This window comes from Acomys russatus, chromosome X (genome assembly GCF_903995435.1).
Source record: "Acomys russatus chromosome X, mAcoRus1.1, whole genome shotgun sequence".
Lineage (NCBI taxonomy): Eukaryota > Metazoa > Chordata > Mammalia > Rodentia > Muridae > Acomys > Acomys russatus.
The window spans coordinates 39,120,921-39,145,992 of NC_067169.1; the positions used below are offsets into that span (position 1 = coordinate 39,120,921).

General features: G+C 40.9%; 1 protein-coding gene across 3 annotated transcripts in view; it reads left to right on the forward strand.

Annotated features, from left to right (window-relative positions):
• The first annotated feature begins 519 nt into the window (after positions 1-519).
• The window catches only part of Tasl (TLR adaptor interacting with endolysosomal SLC15A4), an 83,914-nt gene continuing 59,361 nt past the window's right edge, over positions 520-25,072 (forward strand). For all 3 annotated transcript variants that reach the window (XM_051141241.1, XM_051141239.1, XM_051141240.1), the window contains exon 1: positions 520-1,190. Coding sequence is in view for 2 of the 3 variants with exons in the window: in XM_051141239.1 (XP_050997196.1) it covers positions 1,120-1,190 (71 nt within the window). In the remaining variant the exon portion in view is untranslated. The remainder of the gene's footprint in view (positions 1,191-25,072) is intronic.

A 25,072-nucleotide genomic window follows, 5' to 3' on the forward strand; every position in this document is an offset into this window, starting at 1 on the left:
CCCGTAACAATTGGAGTAGGGGTTGTCTCTGTTGCATGCCTTTAGATCTCTTTCCCTCAAGCTGGACTGCTTTGTCTGGCTTCTGTGGGAGATGATGTACTTAGTCCTGTTATGAATTGAAGTGTCAGTGTAGGTTGGTACTCATGGGGCCTCCCCTTCTCTGAGGATAAGGGGAGGTGGGAATGGGGGAAAGGGTTGTGAAAAGACTGGGAGGAGAGGAAGAAGGGATCTTGGATCAGGATGTAAAGTGAATAAATAAATAAATAAGTGGAAAATTTTGGTTTTGTCTTGATATATCTTGTTTTCTCCATCTATTGTAATTAAAAGTTTTTCTGGATATAATAATCCAGGCTGGCATCTGCGGTCTCTTAGAGACCGTAAAACATGTGCCCGGGCCCTTCTCTCTTTTAGAGTCTCTGTTGAGAAGTCAGGGGCAATTCTGAAAGGTCTGCCTTTGTAAGTTACTTGTCCTTTTTCCCTTGCAGCTTTTACTATTCTTTTGTTTTGATTATTATATGGCAGAAGGATTTTCTTTTCTGATCAAATCTAATTGGTGGTCTATACTCTTCTTGTATGTTTATAGGTATCTCTTTTTTAGATTGAGGAAATTTTCTTCTATGAGACCCACATCACTGAGACAAAATCTTCTAGGAAGTAATTCTTTAGAGTCAACATAAAGAAGCTATAGTCTAGAGTCAGCCAAAGTTGTATCTAGTGCTGGCAGCTGAACTTGGTAATATGTAAGAGTAGAGCTAAGGTTTTTATTTTGTTTTGTTTTGTTTTATAGTGCTCTAAATTTTGATGACATAAAGGAGTCATGGAGATAGGATAAAGCTGTTTGGTAGGGATAGAGTCCCTGAAAAGAGGCCAGAAGAGGCCATTAGTGAAGGCACAACGTCATTCAAAGTAGAAGCCCCAAGACTGAAGGGCTTATGGAGAATAGTTGAGGCTCTTACCATATAATAGGGTCAGAGTCCCTGAAGAAAGCCTAGGAGATGCTATTGGTGAAGGTGCAATCCTGTTGCAGTAAAGACTCTAACATTTTGTAGATGTCAGTACCATGAGAAGGCCACCAAGGACAACAGCAGCTGTAGTATGGAACTGATCTGAACCTAAGAGATGTTTTATGTGTGCTGTAGAGGACAGAGCCCAAGAAGTGGACCAAGCTCTTTGGACAAGCCTAGAATATGGTAAGTGAATCCCAGATGTCTAACACTGAGCTTTTTGCACTTTTGGACTTTGTTTTGCTTTGTTCAGATTGTGACTATATCCTGGTTCTTTCTTTATGGAGTAACAAACTGTATAACTAGTTTTGATTTTCCAGGAACCCACAGTTGGGAGATTTTGGAGTTTTAGAAAGGATTTGGATATTTTAAAGAGACTTTGGATATCTTTTTCTTTAAATAATTTTTAATTTATTTTATGTGTTTTGGTGTTTTTCCTGCATGTATATCTATAAAACATGTGGTCCTGGTGCCTGCAGAGGACAGAAGAGAGCATTAGATTCCCTGCAACTAGCATTACAGATGGTGACAAGTCACCATGTGCGTGCTGGAAAATAAACCTTAGACTTCTGGTAGAACAGCCAGTACTCTTAACCACTGAAAAATCTCTCTAGCCCAAAGACTTTGGATATTAAAGAGACTGAACATTTTGTTTTGTTTTGTTTTTGGGGGGTTTTGTATTGTTTTGTTTTGTTATTGTTTTTGTTTTCGAGATAGGGTTTCCGTATATATATCCTTATTCTTGGCTGCCCTGGACTCTCTTTGTAGACCAGGTTGGCCTTGAACTCACAGAAATCCGCCTGCCTCCGCCTCCAGAGTAGTGGGATTACAGGCGTACACCACCATGCCTGATGAGACTGAATTTTTTTTTTTGGTTTTTCAAGACAGTGTTTCTTTGTGTAGCCTTAGCTGTCCTGGACTCACTTTGTAGACCAGGCTGGCCTCGAACTCACAGAGATCCACCTGTCTCTGCCTCCCGAGTGCTGGGATTAAAGGTGTGTACCACCTCACCCGGCTGAGACTGAAGTTTTAATGTCTGAATTTTTAAAGACTGTGGGCTTTAAAATTTGGAACATGTTTTGTATTGTGATATTGATATTAATGGCATTGGGAACAATAAGACAGCAGAATTTATGGCTTTAAAGTGCTGTGTTTGTGTATCAAATTGACAAGCAGTCAATTGTGTCAACTTGAGACAAACTAGAGTCATTTTAGAAATGGCAATCTCAGTTGAGAAAATACCCCCACAAGATTGGCCTGTGTGAGCTGGAGAGATGGCTCAGAGGTTAAGAGCACTGACTGCTCTTCCAGAGGTCCTGAGTTTAATTCCCGGCAACCACATGGTGGCTCACAGCCATTATAATATGATATGATGCTCTCTCCTGGTCTGCAGGTATACATGCAGGTAGAGCACTGTACACATAATAATAAATAAATAAATCTTTAAAATATATTGGCTTGTGTAAAAGACTGTGTTGCTTTTTCTTGACTGATGATTGTTGTGGAAGTGTCCAGTTCACTATGGGTGGTAGCACCCCTGGGCTAGTGGTCCTGGGTGCTATAAGAAAGCAACCTGAGTAGGCCATAAGGAGCAAGCCAGTCAGTTCCTGTCTCCAGGTTCCTGCCTTGAGTTCCTGACTTCTCTTACAGGCTGTAAGATGAAGTAAACCCTTTTCTACCTAAGTTGATTTTGGTCATGGTGTTAGGGCACAGCAATAAAACTCTAAGATATCACATGTGGAAATTATTTGGCCATCCAAGCCTCCTCCAGCAGTCAGGTATATTAGACAAAGAGACCATAGGTGTAGCTACAACTACAGTGCCAGTCAAAGCCTCTTAGACCCAGGGAATCAGTTTAAGAAGCAGGTATAACTGGGAAAAGATACGTCTCATATTTTGGCCATGGGAAGAGCAAAGTAGCTTGAGCTTGCCCATGAAGTTCTTCAGGGGTAGAGAGATTCACAGGCAAGGAGGATCCATGGATGTTCTGTAGGGTAAAAGACTGGGATAGTTCAGGAATAATGACTAAAGATGGCAGAGCTGAGATAGGGCCTTTCAGCCATGCTGCCATACTGAGAATTGATCTTTTGAGGAAACAACTAACACAAATGATAGTATATTTACATGCTGTTTTGAGCCTCCCCTTAGATGTGGGCTTCTGAGATTAGCTGACACCTGCTTGGAATGAACTACAATGAATTTTCAGAGTAAGAGTATCTCATCAAGGTTACCTTGGTAAATCCCCTATTTACATTAGTATAGTGGCCCAGGACTTTGTGGTGTTATCCTTCCTGTCCTCCATAAAAAGACTTTCTTATATACATAGCATAATGCTAATTACTGGGTGCTTTGCAGATTCAGAAACTCCTTTGAGAAGCATGGAAGTACACCTGAAGGAGAAAGGATGGGAAATGAGTTCACAGTGGCCCAAAGGGCTAGATGCTCCTGTGAAATTCTTGGGAGCTTTATGCTTAGGAAAAGCAAAGTTGATACCCACTAAATGATTAAGAAAAATTTACAGCAGCCTGTACTTTGAAATATTAGGGGAAGAACAAATTACCTTGTGAGGATGGAAAATGATGCTCCCAGAAGCCTTGAGGTCTTTAATTGAGAATCAGGTGTATTACTTCCTGGGGTGGTTTGAATGAGAATGACTCCTATAGGCTTACATGTTTGATGTTTGACTACTTGGTTCCCAGTAGGTGGAACTGTTTGGGAAGGCTTAGGAGGTATGCCCTTGTTAGACTAGGTGTGTTGCTGGAGGTGGGCTTTGAGGTTCAAAAACCCCACTCCATTTCCAGTTTCTCTCTCTCTCTCTCTCTCTCTCTCTCTCTCTCTCTCTCTCTCTCTCTCTCTCTCTCTCTCTCTCTCTCTCTCTCTCTCTCTCTCTCTCTCTCTCTCTCTCTCTCTCTCTCTCTCTCTCTCTCTCTCTCTCCCCCTCATGCCTATGGATCACATGTATGCTTCCAGGCCTGCCTGCCCACCTGCTGCCATGCTCCCTACCATGATGATCATAGACTATGACCTTCTGGAAATGTGAGGCTCAATAAACCGTCTCTTTTATAAGTTGACTTGGTCATGATGTCTCTTTAAAGCAATAGCAAAATAACTAAGACACCTCCTTAGGAGTTCTGGCACAGGGAGGCCCTAGAAGGCCCCAAATCAGTAATGGCTATGGCTACTACTGTTGAATGTACTCAAAAAACTAAATGAAAATCACACATGATTTGATTTCAGGACTTGGAAAAATAAAGGCACGACTAAGACAAAAATTTTCCTCCCTATATGTTAGCTCTTGTATTGCTGGAAAGTGGTTTTAAGGTTGCTGGGGAGAACTATGGCAAAAAGCCCTACTCAACTGTGGATCTTGCACACTACTCCTACTGCTACTACTTTTTCTAGTTTTTGTTTTGTGTTGTTTTGTTTTCAATTTTTCTATGTAGCCTTGGCTGTCCTGGACTCGATTTGTAGACCAGGCTGACCTCTAACTCACAGAGATCCACCTGCCTCTGCCTCCCTTAGTGCTTGGATGACAGGTGTGCACCCCCATTCCCAGCTTCCTGGACACTACCTTTTTTAATTATTTATTTTTATTTTATGTGCAATAGTGTTTGCTTACATGTATGTGTATGAAGGTGTCAGATCTTCTGGAACAGGAGTTACAGACAGCTGTAAGCTGCCATGTGGGTGCTGGCAATTGAACTCAGGTACTCTGGAAGAGCAATCAGTGTTCTTATCCACTGAGCCAAGGCTCTAGCCCTTCTGCATATTTCTTAATAGAAGTGTCAGATAAGATGTCAGCTACTTCAGTAAAATTGTGAGTGGCTATGAATAGGACTAATGTTTTGAATGGGCTTAAGGCCACTCCATGAGGGGAAATTCATATCTGGAACTGGGTACTTATGGAAAAACCTGTAGCCAAAGAAGTTGTGGTAGTTTGAATGAAAATGGCCCCCATATACACATAGGGAGTGTCATTATTGGAGATGTGGCCTTGTTTGAGGAAGTGTGTTGCTGGGGGGCTTGCTTTGAGATTTCAGAAGTTCAAGCCAGGCCCAGTGTCTTACACTCTTTTCCTGCTGCCTGCAGATCCCGACACAGAACTCTCAGCTACCTCTCCAACACCATGTCTGCCTATGTGCCACCATGCTCCCCCCCATAATGGTAATGGACTAAACCTCTGAGCCTGTAAGCCAGCTCCAATGAAATGTTCTTCTTTATAAGAGTTTCCATGATCATGGTGTCTCTTCATAGCAGTACAGCACCGACTAAGACAGAAGTAATAGGCACCAGTGGAGAAGTGACAGCAATTACTTTGTGAAATGAATATGATATAGCAGCTAAGGTGCCTTTCCTGTACCATGTTGTTTATGACTGTTAAAGACAAAGGGTATTCTGAGTGTTCAGAAAGGAATACACAGATAAAGTGAAAGCTTGGCAAGAAAATTCTTTTGTAAAAAGGGCATGACAAAATCCAAACAGGGCTATCAAGAACACTGGACTGTATGTTCACTGGCTTTTACTCTAATGCAGGTGAAGATTGTATCTTTCCCCCATAGATTGGGTTCCAGTTTCACAGTTTTTCATTATTGGCTAGTTTAAAAACAATCAGCACAAAAGAAATGAAGGAAAGGTGTAGAGGAATTTCAACTCAGAACATGGTTGCTTAGGTAAGAGATCATATCCAAAGTCCTTCTACGTCTGTGTGATCCAGCTGCAATACAAACATGCCTTTAATCCAGGAGACAGAGGCAAACAGGTATGAGTTCTAGGCCAGCCTGATATAGAGCAAGTTTCAGGTAAAGAAAAGCTTAGGTCCAGGCATGGTGGACCCTAAATTCCAAACAATGAAGGTAAAGTTAGTTTGTAGAAGGAAGCACCCATGTTTGAAAGTGATGTCTAATTGAGTGGCAGAAAAAGTGATGAATCAGAGAAAGATTGGACAGAATATGATATGCCCAACTCTCATGAGAAGAGAGAGGAATAATGGAGCTACTTAAGGGGAAATGCAGAGAGAGAAAGGAGGCAGTTTTTCCAAGACAGTAATAGAGATAGGATGAAGAGAGAACAAGCTAGACTCAGGTGAAGACTAAATGAGCCAGAGAATGAGAAGAAGCCAGAAGATGAGAACAGATTGCTGGAATTAATTGGAGGCCAAGCAGAGCAAGTCAGAGACCAAGAGAAAAGCCAGATTGTATACATCACCTAGGAGAGGAGTTTGAACCTGAACAGCTGAGTTGAACCAGCCAGCCAGAGCTCAGTAAGAACAAGAAAGGGTGAGCTGATTAAGTAGTAAGTCTCAGAGGCTAAAAACATTCTAGGCCTGTATTAGATTGTATGGAGGAGGCTTAAAGCTTCCAGGACTAGGCCTAGGTTAACAAACGGAGGCAGTTAGCCTTCCTTTTATAGAAAGGGAGATGGGCTCCACCCCCAGGCCATTGAGTTCTAGGACTGGGGACAGTGAACCTTTTCATGAACAAATGTTTAACCAGGTAGGAGAGATTTAAAGATTTTTACAAAAATTTTACAACATGGGGGAGATGAATTGGCCCTTGGTGGAAAAAATACCTTTTATAGAGAGAAATGTTTACAATATTCTTAGGTTATTACTGCTGTCAGTGTCCTTCAGATATATTTTCATTTCCCATTTTTTTTACATCTCCTCTTGTGTTTTATAGTAAAAGAAATATGTCCAAGACTCATCACCTGTCATATCCTTGGGATACAGGGACTGATGAGAGGTCATAAGGCTTTACTATCTTGCTGGAGTTGGAGAATAGTAAGAAAATTCTGTCACCTCCTCTAGAGCAAAAGGACCATGGGGGAAGAGGTAGGCAGAAAGATTGTAAGAGCCAGAGAAAGCAGTGGAATGTTGCCTTGCAGTCTTTTCCAAGGAAAATTGCTGCCATGCTCATCAGATCAGCTGTACCGGCTTGCAAGAGTCCATCAAAGGTAGACCTGAGGACATTCCCATAGAGAAAGAAGGGATGGAGTCACTGGACCTGCCCTTGATGTTCTAGCCACTCCTTCCAGTCATTTGTGTTAGGATCCAGAGGAAGCCTCACAAATCACTCAGACACCAATCTCAGTGAGATATGGATAGTTTTTTGAATGCAGCACCTCAAGACTGACCATGATCAGGGACACAGTGGACTCAGGAGCCAAACTGTGACATCAACCTGTTTCCCAGAGTCCATTTATAAAGGCAAAAACTGCAATTAGCTTATGGGGGGCAGGGGGCAGATGGTGGAAGAGGGTGGTCATCTCTGACTCAAATTATTTTGCTAACTATTCAAGTGGTTTTAGATAACCTTGAAAGTGTGCCTGGCAAAGGGGCCAGCTGGGTTTATGGTTGGGGAATTTCTAGGAACAAGGCCACAACATTTTTCTCATTGAACATAAACAAAGTTTATGATCAACCTTACTTTGTGTACAGAGATTCTTTTACATCATCAGCATGCTGAGATGATATGGGCTGGTGGGCTATAGTTATGCCAAAAGAAGCTTTCATGTCTAAGGGAGGTGTGAGATATAGGTTGGAGGAGGCTAAGGGAAGGGGCTCTAATTACAATGGGGAAGTCATTGCCCAAGCTGGATTGAGTGCTGACCTTTTAGTACACACAGCTGCTCTAGGATCTCCTACACTCCAGTTGGGCCCTGATTCTTTACCCATCCTCTGAAGGTAAGCCTAGGAAACTCACTGGTTCCTATGGATGGACTTAAATAAAGTTTTATTTTTAGGGTAGCAGCAGTTGGCTTGGGCAGTTCAGAGGGGACCTTATGAGGAGGAGGTAAATTTTGTTCATATCTCCCCAGGGTAGGGACTCTTGAAACAATAATTTACATATACTAATCAAAACTTTAAAAATGTTCAGATCACATAAAAATTAAAGAAAACAAACATTTGTTCTGGGAAAACAATGATTCCTAGAACATCCTCAGGATTGTGGTTGGATTTATGAAGGATGAAGCGGTATTTAAGTTAAGATCACTAGCTCTGTGTGTGTGTGTGTGTGTGTGTGTGTGTGTGTGTGTGTGTGTGTGTGTGTGTGTGTACAGGGTCTCTCAATATGTAGCACTAGCTGTGTGTGTGTGTGTGTGTGTGTGTGTGTGTGTGTGTGTGTGTGTGTGTGTGTGTGTTTCACAAAGATCCACCTGCCTCTGCCTCTAGGTGTTAGGATTAAAGGTGCGTGCTATCCTGACAGGCTGTGTGTTTGCTTCTTTGTTGTTGTTTTGTTCTTTTTCAGATAGGGTCTTGCTACATAACTCAGAATAGCTTCCTACTCATTACTGTCCCACTCCAGACTTCCTGTGTACTGGGTGTGCAGCACCGTACTACCCAATTGTTTTGGTTTTGCACAGCCTGGGACAGCAATCTTCCTTCAAAACTAGTTTTTCTTTTTCTATTTTTAGACAGACTCTCATGCTTTGACCCAAGTTGATTTGAAACTTAGTAGCCTTACATTACCCCCACACTTTCTGAGTACTTGTTCTTGCAAAGGACCTGGGTTCAATTCTCAGCACCCACATGGTGGCTCACAACTTTCTGTAATTCCAGTTCCAGGAGATTCAACACTCTCTTCTGACCGCCTTCAGCACCAGGTAATCAGGTGGTACATAGACATATATTCAGGCAAAACATACACATAAATAAATCTACAAAACAATTAAAATTAAAATATCTTGGTATCTAGGAGATGCTTGTTTTGTCTTTCCTTTACTATGCTCCAAACCAAGTCTCTTTGACTAACAGAGAAACAAAGATGTATGTTCTTTCTAATTATCTGACTATTGATATTTTATACAGAAAATTTTAAATTAAATATACTAATAAAAATGCTGACTTATCCACAATTGTGTTCACATTCTACACTTATATTGGATATAAAATTTTGAACTTTTGAAGTACTATGGTTTTTTTGAGACAGGGTTTCTCTGTGTAGCCTTGCCTCTCTTGGACTCGATTTATAGGCCAGGCTGTCCTAGAACTCACAGAGATCTTCCTGCCTCTGCCTTCTGAGTGCAGGGATTACAGATGTGTGCCACTATACCTAGCAATATGGTAGTACCAAGAATCAAACTTCAGACCTTTGGAATAGCAGATCCTTACTCTTAGCCACTGAGCCATCTCTGCACTACTTGAAGTACTCTTATCATACAGAATTTTCAGCCTTCTGTACAAGTAAAGTAGTAGGCCCAAAATATAAATTGAATAGAGTAATTCATTAATCTCGATGAGATTATAAGCATTCATTTAATGACAAATGTGTTCTTTGGGTTTTTTGTTTGTTTGTTTGTTTGTTTTTTAGTTTTTAGAGACAGAGTTTCTCTTGTTATCTTGGCTGTCCTGGAACTCTCTTTGTAGACCAGGCTGGCCTAGAACTCACAGTGATCCGATCCACCTGCCTCTGCCTGTCTGAGTGCTGGGATTACAGGTGTGCACCACCACACTTGGCTTTCTTTTTCTTTTCTCTTCTTTCTTTCTTTTTTTCTTTTCTTTTCTTTCTTTCTTTACTTTTTTTCTTTTTTGGTTTTTCAAGATAGAGCTTCTTGGCATAGCCTTGTCTGTCCTTGAACTTGCTCTGTAGCCCAGAGCTACAATTCTTAGAGATCCACCTGCCTCTGGGATTAAAGGCATGCACCACCATTGACTAACTTGAGAAACTTTTTATTTTTGGTTTTTGCAGACAAGGTTTCTCCGTGTAGCCTTGGCTGTCGTAGATTCACTTTGTAGACCAGGCTGGCCTCCAACTCACAGAGATCTACCTGCCTCTGCCTCCCAGAGTGTTGGGATTATAGGTGTGCACCACAACGTCCAGCTAAGAAACAATGATTTTATTTGAAGTGTATTTGTTGTTGGCTTTTGTGTTCTGTGATCTTTTGAGACAAGTCTTGCTATATCATCTTGATTGACTTCAAAATTTTAGCAATCTCCTTGTATCATCCTCCCAAGTGTTTAGATTAAAGCTGCATTCTTCCTTGTATGGATTTCATTGTCTTTTTAATGGGAACACCTCTTTTGGGAAGCAATCCACATTTTTTTGAGAGGGCAAATCTGTTTGTGAATGGTGTGTGTGTGTGTGTGTGTGTGTGTGTAAAATTGAGCCATCACTAAAAAAAATTGTCACGTTATTTCAGAGACTCTTTTTTCCCTTTTCTGTCTGATACCTCCTCCCTGCCCCTTTCCCTCCCTCACTCTTCCTATCTTTCTTTTATAGGTTTCTCACGTAGCCAAAACTGACCTGGTATTCCTCATTCTCCCCCAACTTCTAGGATTATGAGTGTGTGCCACCATGCCTGACTTCAGCTTTTATTTCTGGGGTAAAGTAGATGTTGGTGTTTTGAGATGACATCTCTAGCCCTATCTATAAGCTGTCCTGAAACTCAATACCTAGTCAAGATTGACCTTAAAGTCCTGCCTCTACTTCCCGAGAGCTAGGGTTATTCGAGTATAGCACCATATCTAGTTTATGAGGTGCCATGATACAGCCCAGAGCTTCCTACTTGGCAGGCAAGCAGTTTACAACTAAGCTATTATATCCCAATCCCTGTTTTTTGTTTGCTTTTGAGACAAGGCTTTATTCCACTGTCCAGGCTGTCCTTAAACTAATCACAGTCCCCATCTCAGCCTTCTGAACACTGAAACTACAGACATGAGCTGCAATGGTCAGCTGGTCAGATTGGTTTATTATGTTATACAAATTCTTACCATACGATCCAAAACCACACTGCATGGTATTTACCTAAGTGAACTGAAAGTGTGTTCACATTTAAAAGCTCACACATGATGTTTTTTGCAGCTTCATCATGTTTAAAGCTTATACTTAACTAAGATGTTTTTCAGTAGGTGAATAAACTACATCAAATAATGAAATGTTACACAGTGTTAAAAATAAATCCGTTTTTGAGCTAAAAAAAAAAAAAACAAAAAAATGAGCACATATAAATGTATATTACTAAGTAAAAGAAGCCAATGTGTGTTTCTTGTTGTATGATTCTAACTGTGATAAAATGGTGTGTAGAGGGGATTTTAATCCAGCAACATAGCTACTTTGGCTGTAATACAGACACACTTTTAATCCCAGGAGACAGAGGCAAACAGATCTCTGAGTTCAAGGCCAGCCTGGTGTAGAGCAAGTTTCATATAAAGGAAAGCTTAGGTCCAGCACCCAGGAGATAGAGGCATGCAGATCTCTGAGTTCTAGTCAGTTCTGTTCAGGCAGTTTGGTTGAGTCGGTGAGTTGAGAGGCAGTGCAGTTTATGGTGGTTCAGTTCGTGGAATTCAGAGGCATAAGCAAAAGAGAAAGGGGAGAACCAACTGCTGAAAGTTGTCTTCTGACCTCTGCAGACACACCTTGGCACATGCATTACTAACACACACACACACACACACACACACACACACACACACACACACACACAAACACACACACCAAACAAATAAGTATAGTAAAAAGTACCCCTGCATCCTTACTATTCAGGACAAATTCAAGTACGTTTTTCAGTTTACATTTTTAAATGTACTTCACTTTTCTTGGTTCTCCGTGGCCTTTCCCCTAATTGCTGATTAATGACACTCCAACCCACGAATGGAAATTTTTTTGTCATATTCAGTTTGTGTCTGGCTGCTGGGAAATGAAGGTGATGTCACAATCTTTGGTTTGAAGTGAAGCAACATCCTAAGAGGAACCTGGTTAAAGGGGAAATAACTTCTATCTGTAAATGAGCATGTGCACAATGTAGAAACTCAATGTCTGTGTCTCATCTCCTGACTTCTTTTCTTCTGTGTGTGGTAATGTGGCAATTTCCTATGGAAGACTTGCTTTGATAGTGCCCATGTGTAGACACTACCTATGTCAGTAAAATCTGCCTATGTCGTTGGTTACAGAGTGCATATTTCTGAAATGCTAGAAAGCTCCAGTCTATCAGTCTCACACTGATAATGGATAGGTAGGCTCAGATGTCTGCTCAGGCACAGGAAAAAGACGGACCACTTTGAACTTGAGATTCACAGCTCTGGGGTAAGGAAGATATAAACCCATCTCAAATAAGGGTTTGATGACTGTTGTTTCAAGCCTTAGTGAATTGAAGCATTCTGTGCTGAACAGTTTTTCCCTCTGCAATGATGCCTGTCATTTGTGAATCTTTTCTTCTATCGAATACAATAAATTTTGTAAATGGCCATGGTAGTTCCCACCTGTAATTCCACCATGTAGGATGCCGAGACGGGAACATTGCTATGGCTCTGAACCTAGCTCATTCTTCATTGCGAATTCTAGACCAGCCTGGGTTACAAGTACAACACAACACAACAAAATTGTACGACGATCTATAGCGCTGGAGAGATGGCTCAGTGATTAAAAGTACTTGCTGCTCTTCCAGAGGACCTGAGTTCAGTTGCCAGTACCTATATTGAGTGGCTCATAACTTCCTGGAAATCCAGCTCTGGGGATCTGATGTCCTCTTATACATGTACCCACATGCACATACATATGTACATACATATACACATGAATAAAGATTTCTTTAATTAAGGAAATCTGTGATGTGGATTATATTCAGGGAATTATTTTCAGTCTCCGTATTTACTTGCTATTTCTGCTATAATGATGTTTTTCTAAAAGAAGAACAACAGAGCCTGGTGTAGTGGCTCATGCCTATAATCCCAGCACTTGAGAGGAGAGGCTGGAGACTTAGGAGTTTAACATTGTCCTTGAGTACATAGCAAGATTGAGGCCAGTCTGGGCTACATAAAACTATCAAGAAGCCTAAAGTAAAAGTCTTAGAAAGTAGGTCTGGAATGTGCTCAGTTGATGCAGTGCTTGTCTCCATGCACAATGCCCTCTGTGTGATCACCAGCACTGCGTAATACTGTCACCTCAGCACTCAGGAAGTGGAAGCTAGAGCCTCCCATGTACTAAGTAGGCATTTTACCATTTAAACTACAGCCTCAGCCCAGTTATTTTATAATTCTATATTTATTTTTGATGTTTTGAAACAGGGTTTCACTCTGTAGCCCAGGCTGGTCTCAAAATCACAGAAACTCCCCTGCCTCAGTACCCAGAGTTCTAAGATTACAGGCAATCACCAATACATCTATTCTGGATTAACTGCTTAGAGAAGTGTTTCCATAGCTTTAGAATCACATCTCTGTGGACTCAAATATCATATCCTCCAAAGATGTGTAATGTAACACCATAGAAAGCTGAAGTTAGCCAAGTGTAGTGGCTCATATCTGTATTCCCTGAACTTGGGAGGCTGAGGCAGAAGGATCACTGTGTTTAAAGCCATCCTGGAGTCTATAGGGAAAAGGACCCTGACTCAAAAGGGAAATTAAAAAGTTGAATTTGTGGTTGATCATGGTGGTGCATGCCTGTAATTCCAGCACTTTGGGAGGCAGGTCTAGAAAGTGAGTCCAAGACAGCCAAGGCTACACAGAGAAAGTCTGTCTTGAAACAAAAAGAGTTGAGCTTGGTAGTATGTGCCTATTATCCCAACACTTGAAAGGCAGATATAGGAGGATCTGGACTTCTAGGTAATCCTAGAATGAGGAAAGAGGGAGGAAATGAAGGGACAGAGAAACGGAAGCTGAGGCTCTAGGCCTGGTATATAGTTCTGTTGTAGAGTGCTTGCTTTGCATGTGTAAATTCAAGCCCCTAAATTCGATCTCTAGCATTAAAACCAAAACATAATTACCATAAACTGGTGGTTTTCTTGCTCCACTGATCTTTGGCCTCTGTTCAAAGGCTCTTCCTCTTTTATCAGTAATTCCTTCCTGTTGATAGTTGATTCCAATGTATTTATACTTCCATAAAGCTTAATTCCTATTCACTTCGATGCCATGCTTATCCTGGTGACCTAGTTGGGCTGATGGGACAATAGTAAAGAGGACATGAATAGAGATTTTAAAAGAGCTTCCTGCTGGGAGTGTGACTCAGTGGTCTAACACTTAGCATATGTGAGGCTCTGAATTTGATTCACAGAACTACATATTGAAGTCTATTATGTGTAGTTATTATATGTTAAAACATTTTTTAAAGGCTTCTTAAGTGGGGTTAGATTTTCTTTGTTGCTCCTTTGGGAATCCTAGAGTTCTATGTTAAGAAGCTTAGACTAGCCAGTTGAGAATCACAGATCCCATGGAGCAGAGACAAATCATTACCTGGAACGTTCTTCAGAATAACTCGCTTAACAATCACAGATGTGACTGAGCCCCGAGCATGTCCTCTTGGCTCAGCCTAGCCAGTGATACCATGGGCATCCTAAGTATCCCAGACCTCCCAAGCAATCCCCAAGATTGTCTAAATTCCTAAACTTCAAGGGGGTTTGTTTATGTGGAAAAAACGGCTACAGATCCCAGGTGCACAGTGAATTTACATTCTCACCACTTAAGGGAATACTCATTACACATGTGGTTGTTTTGTCATTGAGATAGGTGTGTACACTGGGCACTGGGCGTGATGGCACATACCTTTAATCCCAGCACTCAGCAGGCCGACACAAGTAAATCTCAAAGTTCAAAGCCACCCTGGTATACAGAGTGAGTTGTAGGACAGTCAGGACTCTGTTACACCGAAAAGCACTGTCTCAAAAAACAAAATAAAATAACACATACAAAATAAGGTAGCAACTGAGAAATGTGTCTAGATGGTGTGCGTGCATGCATGCATGCGTGTGGAACATGTGTGGAAGTCAGTGGACAATTTTGTAAAGTTGCTTCTCTGCTACCATTACATAGGTTCTGGAAATCAAACTCACCCGCTGAGCCATCTTGCTGTCCCATTTGGTTTTTTTTCTTTGTTGTGCTAGGGATAAAATTTAACGCCTAGGAGAGACCTTTCTGCATGTGCGAAGGAGTGGAATGTCACATATAACACAAACTCAGATTCAATCAGATGCAGAGGATTAATGTTGTAAAATAATGTACAAGAAATGAACTACAATGGAGATTTTAAATTTTGATGTTATTATTTTATAAATGAAACATGGAATTTAAGAATGTCTTCTATCTGTGCCCCATTAATGTTTCTTATATAGGCAGATCTTGAATTGGCAAGTCTACTTTGGCCTCCCAAGTAGTTTAGATTATAGCCACATACTACCTCACCCAGCTGAGATGAGGGAAAGTTGTGATGGCAACTCATACAATGTTTTTGACATAGACCTGCAGCTTAGGCAAGTTTCGTCTTTGCTAATGCTAGTCTAGACTCAACTGAATCTACCCACCCTTCCCCACCTCTCCACATCCTGAAATTCATCTTCTTGGCTATTTTCCTTCTTCACTCTGAAGATCAGGTTTCTCAAGCATTCATCTGGTTACACGGGGCTCCGAAAGATTCCTCAGCCTCAAAGTGCGCAAGGCATGATGAATCTTTTGATTACAATCTACCTATAAATATAAGCCCTCATGAAGAAATATTTGCCTACTGCCTAGCATCAAATGGTCATCTTGATCTGGCCAGCTGCAATGGCATGGAACCGATGGCGTGGGAAAGAAGTTTATGTATCTGTTTATTGGCTGCTGTTTTCTTGATCTAGACCAGGTTCAGCTAAATGTTCCTATTTCTGGCCCAAGAATCTACAATGACCTTTTTAATCACTGCAGGTGATGTTTTGGGTTGAATGATTTGGCTCTATGTGTTCTCATCATCCTCGGGTCAGTGAGAAGGCTTTTTCTTGTATACATTTTCCTGGTGATGGCACAAGGGCAGATGGAATATCTGGCAAAAAAAAAAAAAAAAAAAAAGGCTGTAAATAGGGAGTGGAACCAGTCCATAGGAGAGATGTATGCTGTAAGCATCAAAGTTAGAGGGGCAGATGTAACTCAGCCTCTTAAAACTAAAGTCCCACACATAAGGTATGGAATTGGGGGGTTTGATGTTTTCCTGCTGGGTTTCAGACTTGCTTTGGCCCAGTAATTCCAGACTATGTGGCACTCACATATAATCCAAACAATTAAGAAGCTGAAGCAGGAGGATCACTTGTTTAAAGCCATCCTGAGATACTGTATCAGCTAATTTTCTATTGCTGTGATAAAGCAGCATGACCAAAGCAATTTATGGAAAAGTTAATTTGGCGTAAGGGTCCAGAAAGACAGTAGTCCATCATGGTGGGGAGGCATAATAGCAAGAGGCAGACATGGTGGGAGGAGTGGAAAGCTGAAAGCTCACATATTAAATCCCAGGCACAAAGCAGAATAAGTGAACTTGAAGTTATACAAGGCTTTTAATCCCAAAGCTTCCACACAATAATGTACTTCCTCCAGCAAGGCTGTGTCATCTAAATATTCCTAACTCTTCTACCTATAGGGAGCCATGTGATCAGATATTCTCATTCAAACTACTAGATTCCACCCCATAGACCTAATGGCCAAATTTGAATGCAAAATGCATTTAGTCCAACTTCTAAAGTCCCCATAATCTTTCAGTCTCAACACTATTTACAAGTTCAAAGTATCTTCTGAGAATCAAGGCAATCTTTTATTTTTAACACCACTGACAAATCAGAATATATTTTCAACATATATTAGTGCAGAACATACATTGCCTTTCTAAAATGAAGAAATGGAGTCATAGTCTGGAATTACTGGACCAAAGCAAGTCTGAAACCCAGCAGGAAAACATCAAACCCCCGCAATTCCATATCTTATTTCTGGGACTTTAGTTTTAAGAGGCTGAGTTACATCTGCCCCTCTAACTTTGATGATTACAGCATACATCTCTCCTATGGACTGGTTCCACTCCCTATTTATAGCTTTTTTGCCAGATATCCCATGACTGTCATGTCCAGTATCTTAGGGCCTCCATTACAATCCAGACTTTACTTCAGCAGCTTCATGCAATGGTCTTTCATGGCCTTCTTCCTTTGAAGGGCCTTCATTCATGGAATCCCCTGCCAAACACACTGGCTAGCCTTCGTGGCTCTGTGAAACAATGGATGAAGAATACAGAACCCTTTCACTCTTGTTTCCTTTATGTTTCTAAAGCCAGAACTGTGTGGATGACACAGTTACATTTGGCTGCTTGCTAGTTTGGGATGGCCCCTGCTCCTCCCAGTTTGAATTACATTAGCAACAGAACTTTAATTCAGTATTCAGTTGCTTTACAGGTGCAGAATTACCTTTTTTTTTTTTTTTTTTTTTTTTTTTTTTTGGTTTTTCAAGACAGGATTTCTTGGTTGTCCTGGAACTCACTTGGTAGACCAGGCCGGCCTCAAACTCTCAGAGAGACACCCAGCTCTACCTCCCAAATGCTGGGACTATAAAGGCATGCACCACTGTGCCTGGCTACTTACATTCTTTTTCACAGGTTAGAAATTAATTAGGTGGAGTCTTGCCCTTCCTTTATTCCAGAGTTGAGCATGAATCTTCCCAATGGTACTAGTCCATTTATCTCTTACAGCATAGCCTTGCTTCAACATTAAGCCTCCTAGTGTTCCTTATTTTTCTTCAAACTGTACACTTTGTATTTCTTTCAGCATTTTTTGCTTTTTCTCATTGTAAACCTGCATAAGAGTTATTAATAATAACAATGCAATGAATTCAATTCTATCCTTCACTGAAGAAACTAGTCCATTCTTAATTTAGCCTCAGTCAAGTTCTTAGTGCAAAGTCAGAATACAACCAGATTTGTTGCCAAAACATCACAGACCAGCCTCTGGCCCAGTTCCTAATTGTCACCCTCTGAAGCTTCTTTAGCTGGGCCTCCACAGTCCACATTTTTCTCAGCTCTACTGCCTTGTAGGCTCATACTAGAAAGGCTCTTTAAGCTCTGCGCTTGGCATTTAGCCACTTTGCTAGAACAAACTTCCAAAGGTTTCCACATTCCTCTAAAAATTTGTCAGATTCTTGACAGCAGCAGCCCATTCTCTGGTACCAGCTCCTGTACTAGTTCTTTTTCTGTTGCAGTGACAAAATACAGTGGTCAAGTTTAAAACAAAACAAAACAAACTTTTATTTGCTTGATTTAATTGTCATCTCAGAGGCTTACTGCCTCTGCTATCCTAAGCTGAGTCTGGGAAGTTTCTAGACTCCATACAATCTAGTCTAGGACTAGAATGTTTTCGGCCTCTAAGATTTATGGCTGAATAAGCTCACCCTTTCTAGCTCTTTCTGAATTCTGGCTGGCTGGCTCAACTCAGCTGTTCTGGCTCAAAACTCTGCTCCAAGCTGATTGATTCTAATTGGCTTCTCTCAACTTCAGACTGTTTGTTCTGCTTGGCTTCATTCTACCTCTAACAATCTATTCTAATCTTCTGGCTCCTTCTCATTCTATGGCTCCTTCTGTCTTCACCTCTGTATAGCTTATTTTCTCTTCAACCTGTTTCTATAAAACTCTCCTGGTAAAACTTCCTCTGAACTGAACTGTCATGAACTCAACTCCACTGCACTGCCTCTCAACTCACTCTTGACTAAACTGCTTGAACAGAACTGACTAGAACTCAGAGATATGCATTCCTTTGTTTCCTGAGTGCTGGGATTAAAGGCATGAACCACCACACCTGGACCCAAGCTGTTCTTTACCTGAAACTTGCTGTATACCAGGCTGGCCTTGAACTCAGAGATCTGCTTGCCTCTATCTCCTGGGTTATATTTTCTCTAGTAATGTTGCATCTCCTAAACCTCCCCAAATGGGTGCCATCAACTGTGGACCAAGTGTTTAAATATCAGATATTTGATGTCTCCCATGGGAAACATTATTATTCAAACCACTACAGCTACATAACAAATTCTCTTTTTTAAAAAGTGCAGAGGGATAAATAAAAAATGTGCTACCCCAACCTAGGATCAAAGCTTCACCTTTACACTTCCATTCAAATTTTATTCTGTGAAGCCAATTATATTAACCAATCACAAAGTCAATGTCAGGAGTGTAAGTGCTCCATAATATGAACTTGGCATGTCTGTATGCAAGGAAGTCTGAAGAATTGAAGTCGAGAGTGCCACCTGGCATACCTTTCCCCTTTGATGACTTAGGTATCTACATTGGACCAATACTGATGATAATCATGGTGACTAGTAGAAATAGAAGACTAACATGCAGATGGTAGGACTGATTTGTTTCTAAGAGAGGCCTTTAAGGTTGCTAACAGTCAAAATTTTGACATTTAAATGAATGAAAGGAGCCGGGAATGGTGACTCATTTGTACTGTGTACTCAGGAGGCTAATGCAGGATTGTTATGCATTCTGAGGAGGCTGAAACTACAGAATGAAGTGCTATCTTGTTTTATTATTAATTTATTCTTGTTACATCTCAATGGTTATCCCATCCCTTGTATCCTCCCATTCTTCCCTACCTCCTGTTTTCCCCTTATTCCCCTCCCCTATGACTGTTCCTGAGGGGGATTACCTCCCCCTGTATATGCTCATAGGGTATCAAGTCTCTTCTTGGCTACCTGCTGTCCTTCCTCTGAGTGCCACCAGGTCTCCCCCTCCAGGGGACATGGTCAAATGTGAGGCACCAGAGTACGTGAGAAAGTCATATCCCACTCCCCACTCAACTGTGGAGAATGTTCTGACCATTGGCTAGATCTGGGTAGGGGTTTAAAGTTTACCACCTGTATTATCCTTGGCTGGTGCCTTAGTTTGAGCAGGACCCCTGGGCCCAAATCTGCCTATCATTGACAAGCACTCTGCCAACTGAGCTACACCCCTGTCCCATACCTTTTTAAAAGCTATATTCCCAGCCCCCTTTCTTTCAATTCTATTTGAGATTCTAGTGTCTTCCTAAGTTGCCCATGTTGGACTTGAACTCACTCTGTATCCGAAGCAGACTTCAAGCGTCCTATTCTCCTGCCTCAGCCTTCTGGGTTGCCGTGATTTCAGGTCTTCATTACCACAGTGGCTTATATGATTGAGGAGCAGATTCAGGATCAGAAAGTCAGAGACCTAGTGAGTACAAAGTAACAGAGGGAGGAAGAGGTAAAAAGTAAACCACAGAGATTCACTCTGATCATCCTGAGACAGGCTCCTGATGCAAGTAAGTTGCTATCAGAGGAAAGAAGGTGGTTCCCTGACTGTATTAAAAGTAGGGGAGGAGATAACCCCCCCATTCTTAGGGGAACAGTCCCAACAGGACTGCGAACTCTTTAAGCTTCCTCATCTCTGAATTCAAAGTAAGCTCCTACTTATCTGTCTCTCTCTGTCCTACTACTTCCCTGTGTGTACTCTAATCACTGCCAAATGTGAGTGTTTTTCATTCTCCAAAGACATCCTGCTCTTGCCCTGTTCTTGGCCTTGACCTTAATGTTCCCTTCATCTAATATATTCTCTTTCTAACTTCTGCCTATCAAATTGTTCTTATTCTTCAATCATGAGCTTCTCTTCCATTCCCTTTTTGAAAGTCTTTGTTTTTTTATTGTTGTTTGATTGTGGCAGAGTCTCAGGTATAAATCATGAGACTGGCTGGCCTAAACAAAGTAGCTGAGGATGACCCTAAATGCCCATCTTCCTGCCTGCACCTCCCATGTTCTTAGAGTTCAGATATGTGCCACCACACTCAGCAAGACATGGTTTTGATGACTTCCTGAGGCTCACCTGGTATTTCCTATGCAGCTGAGGCCGCACTTCACCTTGTGATTCTCTTTGTTCTGTCCCTGACTATTGAGATTATAGGTATATACCACAGTATTATTACAGAAGGAAATTTGCCTATACCTCCTAATTACTAGGATCACAAGAATATACCAACCACACCTCGCTTCTATTATTATTATTATTATTATTATTATTATTATTAGTAGTAGTAGTAGTAGTAGTAGTAGTAGTAGTAGTAGTAGCAGTAGTAGCAGCAGCAGCAGCAGCAGCAATAGTAGTGGTAGTAGTAGTGGTAGAAACAGTGCTTGTTTTATCCAGCTTTTCTCCACTTTCCCTCTTATTAGTTATCCCTTGTGCATCCTGTATGTTATCTAGACTTAATAAGATGAAAATTCTTACTGCTTCTCCTCTTGAAAGGCTCCAGTTGCAGCCAGGCACAGTGGCGCACACCTGTAATCCCAGCACTCGGGAGGCAGAGGTAGGTGAATCACTGTGAATTGGAGGCCAGCCTGGTCTACAAAGTGAGTCCAAGACAGCCAAGGCTGCACAGAGAAACCCTGTCTCAACAAACAAACAAACAAACAAACAAACAAAAAGAATAGTAGAAAGAAAGAAAGAAGGAAAGACAGACTCCAGTTGCTTCAGAGGGAATTGTATTAGGTAAATGAGAATTGCCACATTTAGTAAAAGCTAAACAGAAGTAAATGTAGGTGGCATGAAGGGCTCTGTGAATGGCTTACTACTTTTAAAGGCAGTCTCATGGATCCTAAACTAGCCAAAAGGTCATACATAGCTGAGGGTGACCTTGAATTCCACCTTCCACATCCTGAGATAACAAACCTGTGCCACCAAGCCTCTGAACAGTTTTATCAAAGACAGAATCCTGAGAGTAAAGGGCAGAAGTCATTTCAGCAGTGCCAGTAGCAGCTCAGGCAAAGTTCCTGGGACTTATTTTTTTAAATGACAAAAGACCCAAGACATTAAATATTTATATTTATACATTGATAAATTAATAACCTAAATATATAAATACACAAATGCTTTTATATTTGTTGTATATTCTGGCAAACTTTCATGAGCTGTTATTAACTTGTGTATATAAAGAAGATAACCAAGACTCAGGGTTTAAATGGCTGTTCTAGAGAAAACCAAATTTAGAGAAACAGAACAACAACAACAACAAAAATGCCGAAATAGGTTTTCTGATGCCAAAGAAGTGCTCTTTCCTCTACATTCTGCCTCTCAACTCTGGTTTTCTCTGATAGTGGAGAACTGAGCAAAAGGTCAAACAGAGGTTCCAAGAGAAAATTTAGGACCTACAAGGGGCAAAATGGTATGACCTTTACACTTTTTTGCTTTAAAGTACATTCTGTTTAAAGCAGCTATACAAACTCCCATGTTTAATAGGTAGATTAGTGTTTTCATTCCTTTGCATGACCTCTTATCTGTTTTCAATGGTTGGCACTGCCATTCACATAGGTAATAAAAAACGGAGGCGGGAAGCAGGATGACTTCTAACCTATTTAAACAACTAATGTGGAGGAGTTGGTGGGAGCCAACGAAAATGTCATAACGTGGAAAGTAAGCATAAAGAACTATTGTAGAGGAGTTGTGCAAATCACTTGACTGGTACTCTTTTGTTGTTTTCTGATTTGTTTTGTTCTGGACAGAGTCTCACTGGGTAACCAAGAGTGGCCCCAAATGTATGATCCACCTGACTAAACCTGAGTGCTGACATTAAAAATGTGTACCACAGAATTGGCCTATTTAAATGAAATTCTATTTTCTGTACCAGAGTCACTCTGGTCGTATACCTTTAAAATAGCAACTACCAAACAATAGAGTAGTGCTACATTCTGACATAAAACAAGTTGTCCCTTGCCTATCCAATGAGACCCTCTAAAAAATGTAGTGGGAGGTATAAGAAAGAGTAATGGGGATAAATATAACTAAAATATATTATATTGAATTATTTATTATTATTATTATTATTATTATTATTATTATTATTATTATTGAGACATGGTCTCACTACATAGCCCTGGTTTTTCTGGAACTTTCTATGTAGAACAGGCCTACCCCTGACTCTGTTGTGCTAAGATTAAAGGCATGTGCCACCATACCAAGCACACACACTCTCTCTGTATATATATATATATATTATTTTTTTTTTAAAAGAATTATAACAAATGATAAGACTGTTTATCTCAAAAAATTGTTTCTTTATAGAAAACACCTTTAGTAAGAAGTGGTAACTTCAATTATTGAGGAATAATACTGTATTTTAAAATGTATACTGTTCTGGTTAACAGTGTTGAATGATAGAATGTGTTGAAAGAACCTTGGGGATAGTGCTTCATTTTTTTTTTTTTTACATTATAACTGAATGAAAAAAGAAATAAAAAAGGAAGGTAAATGATTGTTTCTAGTTGTAGTAGAGGAGAAGGTTTATTGTAGATAAAAGGGAGAGCATAGCCAGAGGCAGAGACATCTGGGAGAGTCCAGGGTAAACAAGACCAGACTAAGCTGAGCTATGTGAGAAGAGGGGAGAGGAGGGAGGAGCTGCTGACCAAGAAGGGCAGCCTAGGTCAAGAGAATTGATGAAAAGGCCAGGTAACCAAAATAGTTTTACTATGTAGGGACAGGCATCTGGGGGAAGGGTGGCCCAGCTCCTAGGCTGGAAAATTTAGGGTAGGGGGCATGGTATTGCCAGCCAGTAGGGCCTTGTAACAGGCGGGCACTGAGACGTTCAGGGAGAACCTGGCAGAGAGAGGGAGGGAGAGAGATTATTTGTTTGTTTGCTTTTGATTTTTGAGACAGGGTTTCTCTGTGCAGCCTTGGCTGTCCTGGACTCACTTTGTAGACCAGGCTGGCCTCGAACTAACAGAGATCCCTCTGCCTCTGCCTCCCTGAGTGCTGGGATTATAGGCCTGGGACACCATGCCTGGCTCTGCTTTGATATGTTAATGGAACCTCAGTTAGCCATTTGTCCCAGGCTGGAGACGTAACAATAAGTAAGTTAAAAGTCAGGCACAGTGGCTCACACCTATAATCCCTGTACTTGGAAGGCTGACACAAAAAGATTGCTGTGAATTCGAGGCCAACCGTAGAGGCAGGGTGAGACCCTGTTTCAAAACCCAGAGTAAGTAACTAGTTAAATAAGTACATAAATAAATATATTAAGTACAGGCCTGTAGTTCACTCCATAGGCTGAAGCAGGACTGCCAATTCATGGTCAGTATGGGCTGCATAAGGAGTTCAAGGTCAGCCTGAGTGCATAGTGAAACTTGGTCTCAAAACACAAACAAGGAACAGTGAGATGGCTCACTTTAAGTAAAGGTACTTGCTGTATAAGTCCACCAACCTGAGAACCCACTCTACAGAGTTGTCCTCTGACCTCCCAAGTGTGTTGTGGCACATGTGCCCCCCCCAGATACACATGCACACACACACACACACACACACACTCATGAAAAACAGAAGTTTGAGAGCAATTTGGGGGCTTAGAATGTAGTACAGTGGTAGAATGCTAGTTTAGCATATGAGAGACCCTGTGTGTGTGTGTGTGTGAGAGAGAGAGGGGGGGTAATAGAGATAGAGATAGCGATAGAGAGGAGGACAGGTGAACATGGGGGGATATGCAGCCTGTAATTCCAGCACTCAGAAGAGGCTGGAGAATTACTGAGAGTTATGGTACAGATTTCACAACATGGTGAGACCTTCTCTCTCTAAAAAGAAAAGGAGAGATGGGGACTATCTGATAACATATTTGGCTATTTTTATATACATAATGTCCTTTGAAACCTTGCCAAGGACATGTGACAGCCTGTCTTCGTTTTAGGTTCAAACAGTTTAAAATGTGCTATTAGCACATAGTTAATAAATGACCAGGCTAGCAATTTTCTGCTTTTTATGATACCATGTACCCTTCTTGAATTTATACTACTCTACAGGAAATTATAGTAGGAAAAAAACAATATCAAAATGAAAATTAGCATTCTAATGGTTTCTTTTTTTCCAAGAAATGCCTTAGTTGTCCTGTAACCTAACTGAAAAGACACAGATTAGAACTTGCTAACTAGCAGTTTGACTTCAATTTTTTATTTGATTCATTTATTTTCATGATTTTTTAAAAAAATTATTTAATTATTTTGCTCAGTGTGGTCCACATACCTTTAATCCCAGCTCTCAGGAGGCAGAAGCAGAAGGAGCTCTGTGAGTTCAAAGCCAGTCTGCTTTACATAGTGAGTCCCTGTCTCAGACAAGTAAAAAAAAAAAATACAAATAAAGCTTTATTTCTGTTCTCTATGTCTTTCCTGCGTGTATATGTGTGTACTATGTGCATACCTAGTGCCAAAGATTCAGAAGCGAGTGCCAGAGCATGTGTAACACATGACACAAATGGCTGCACACTACCATATAGGCCTTTATTGGAATAATAAGTACACTTACCCCATCATCCAGCTCTTTACCTCCTTATTTTATTTATTATTAGTATATTTATGTGTTTATATGTGTGAGCATGTTGCTACG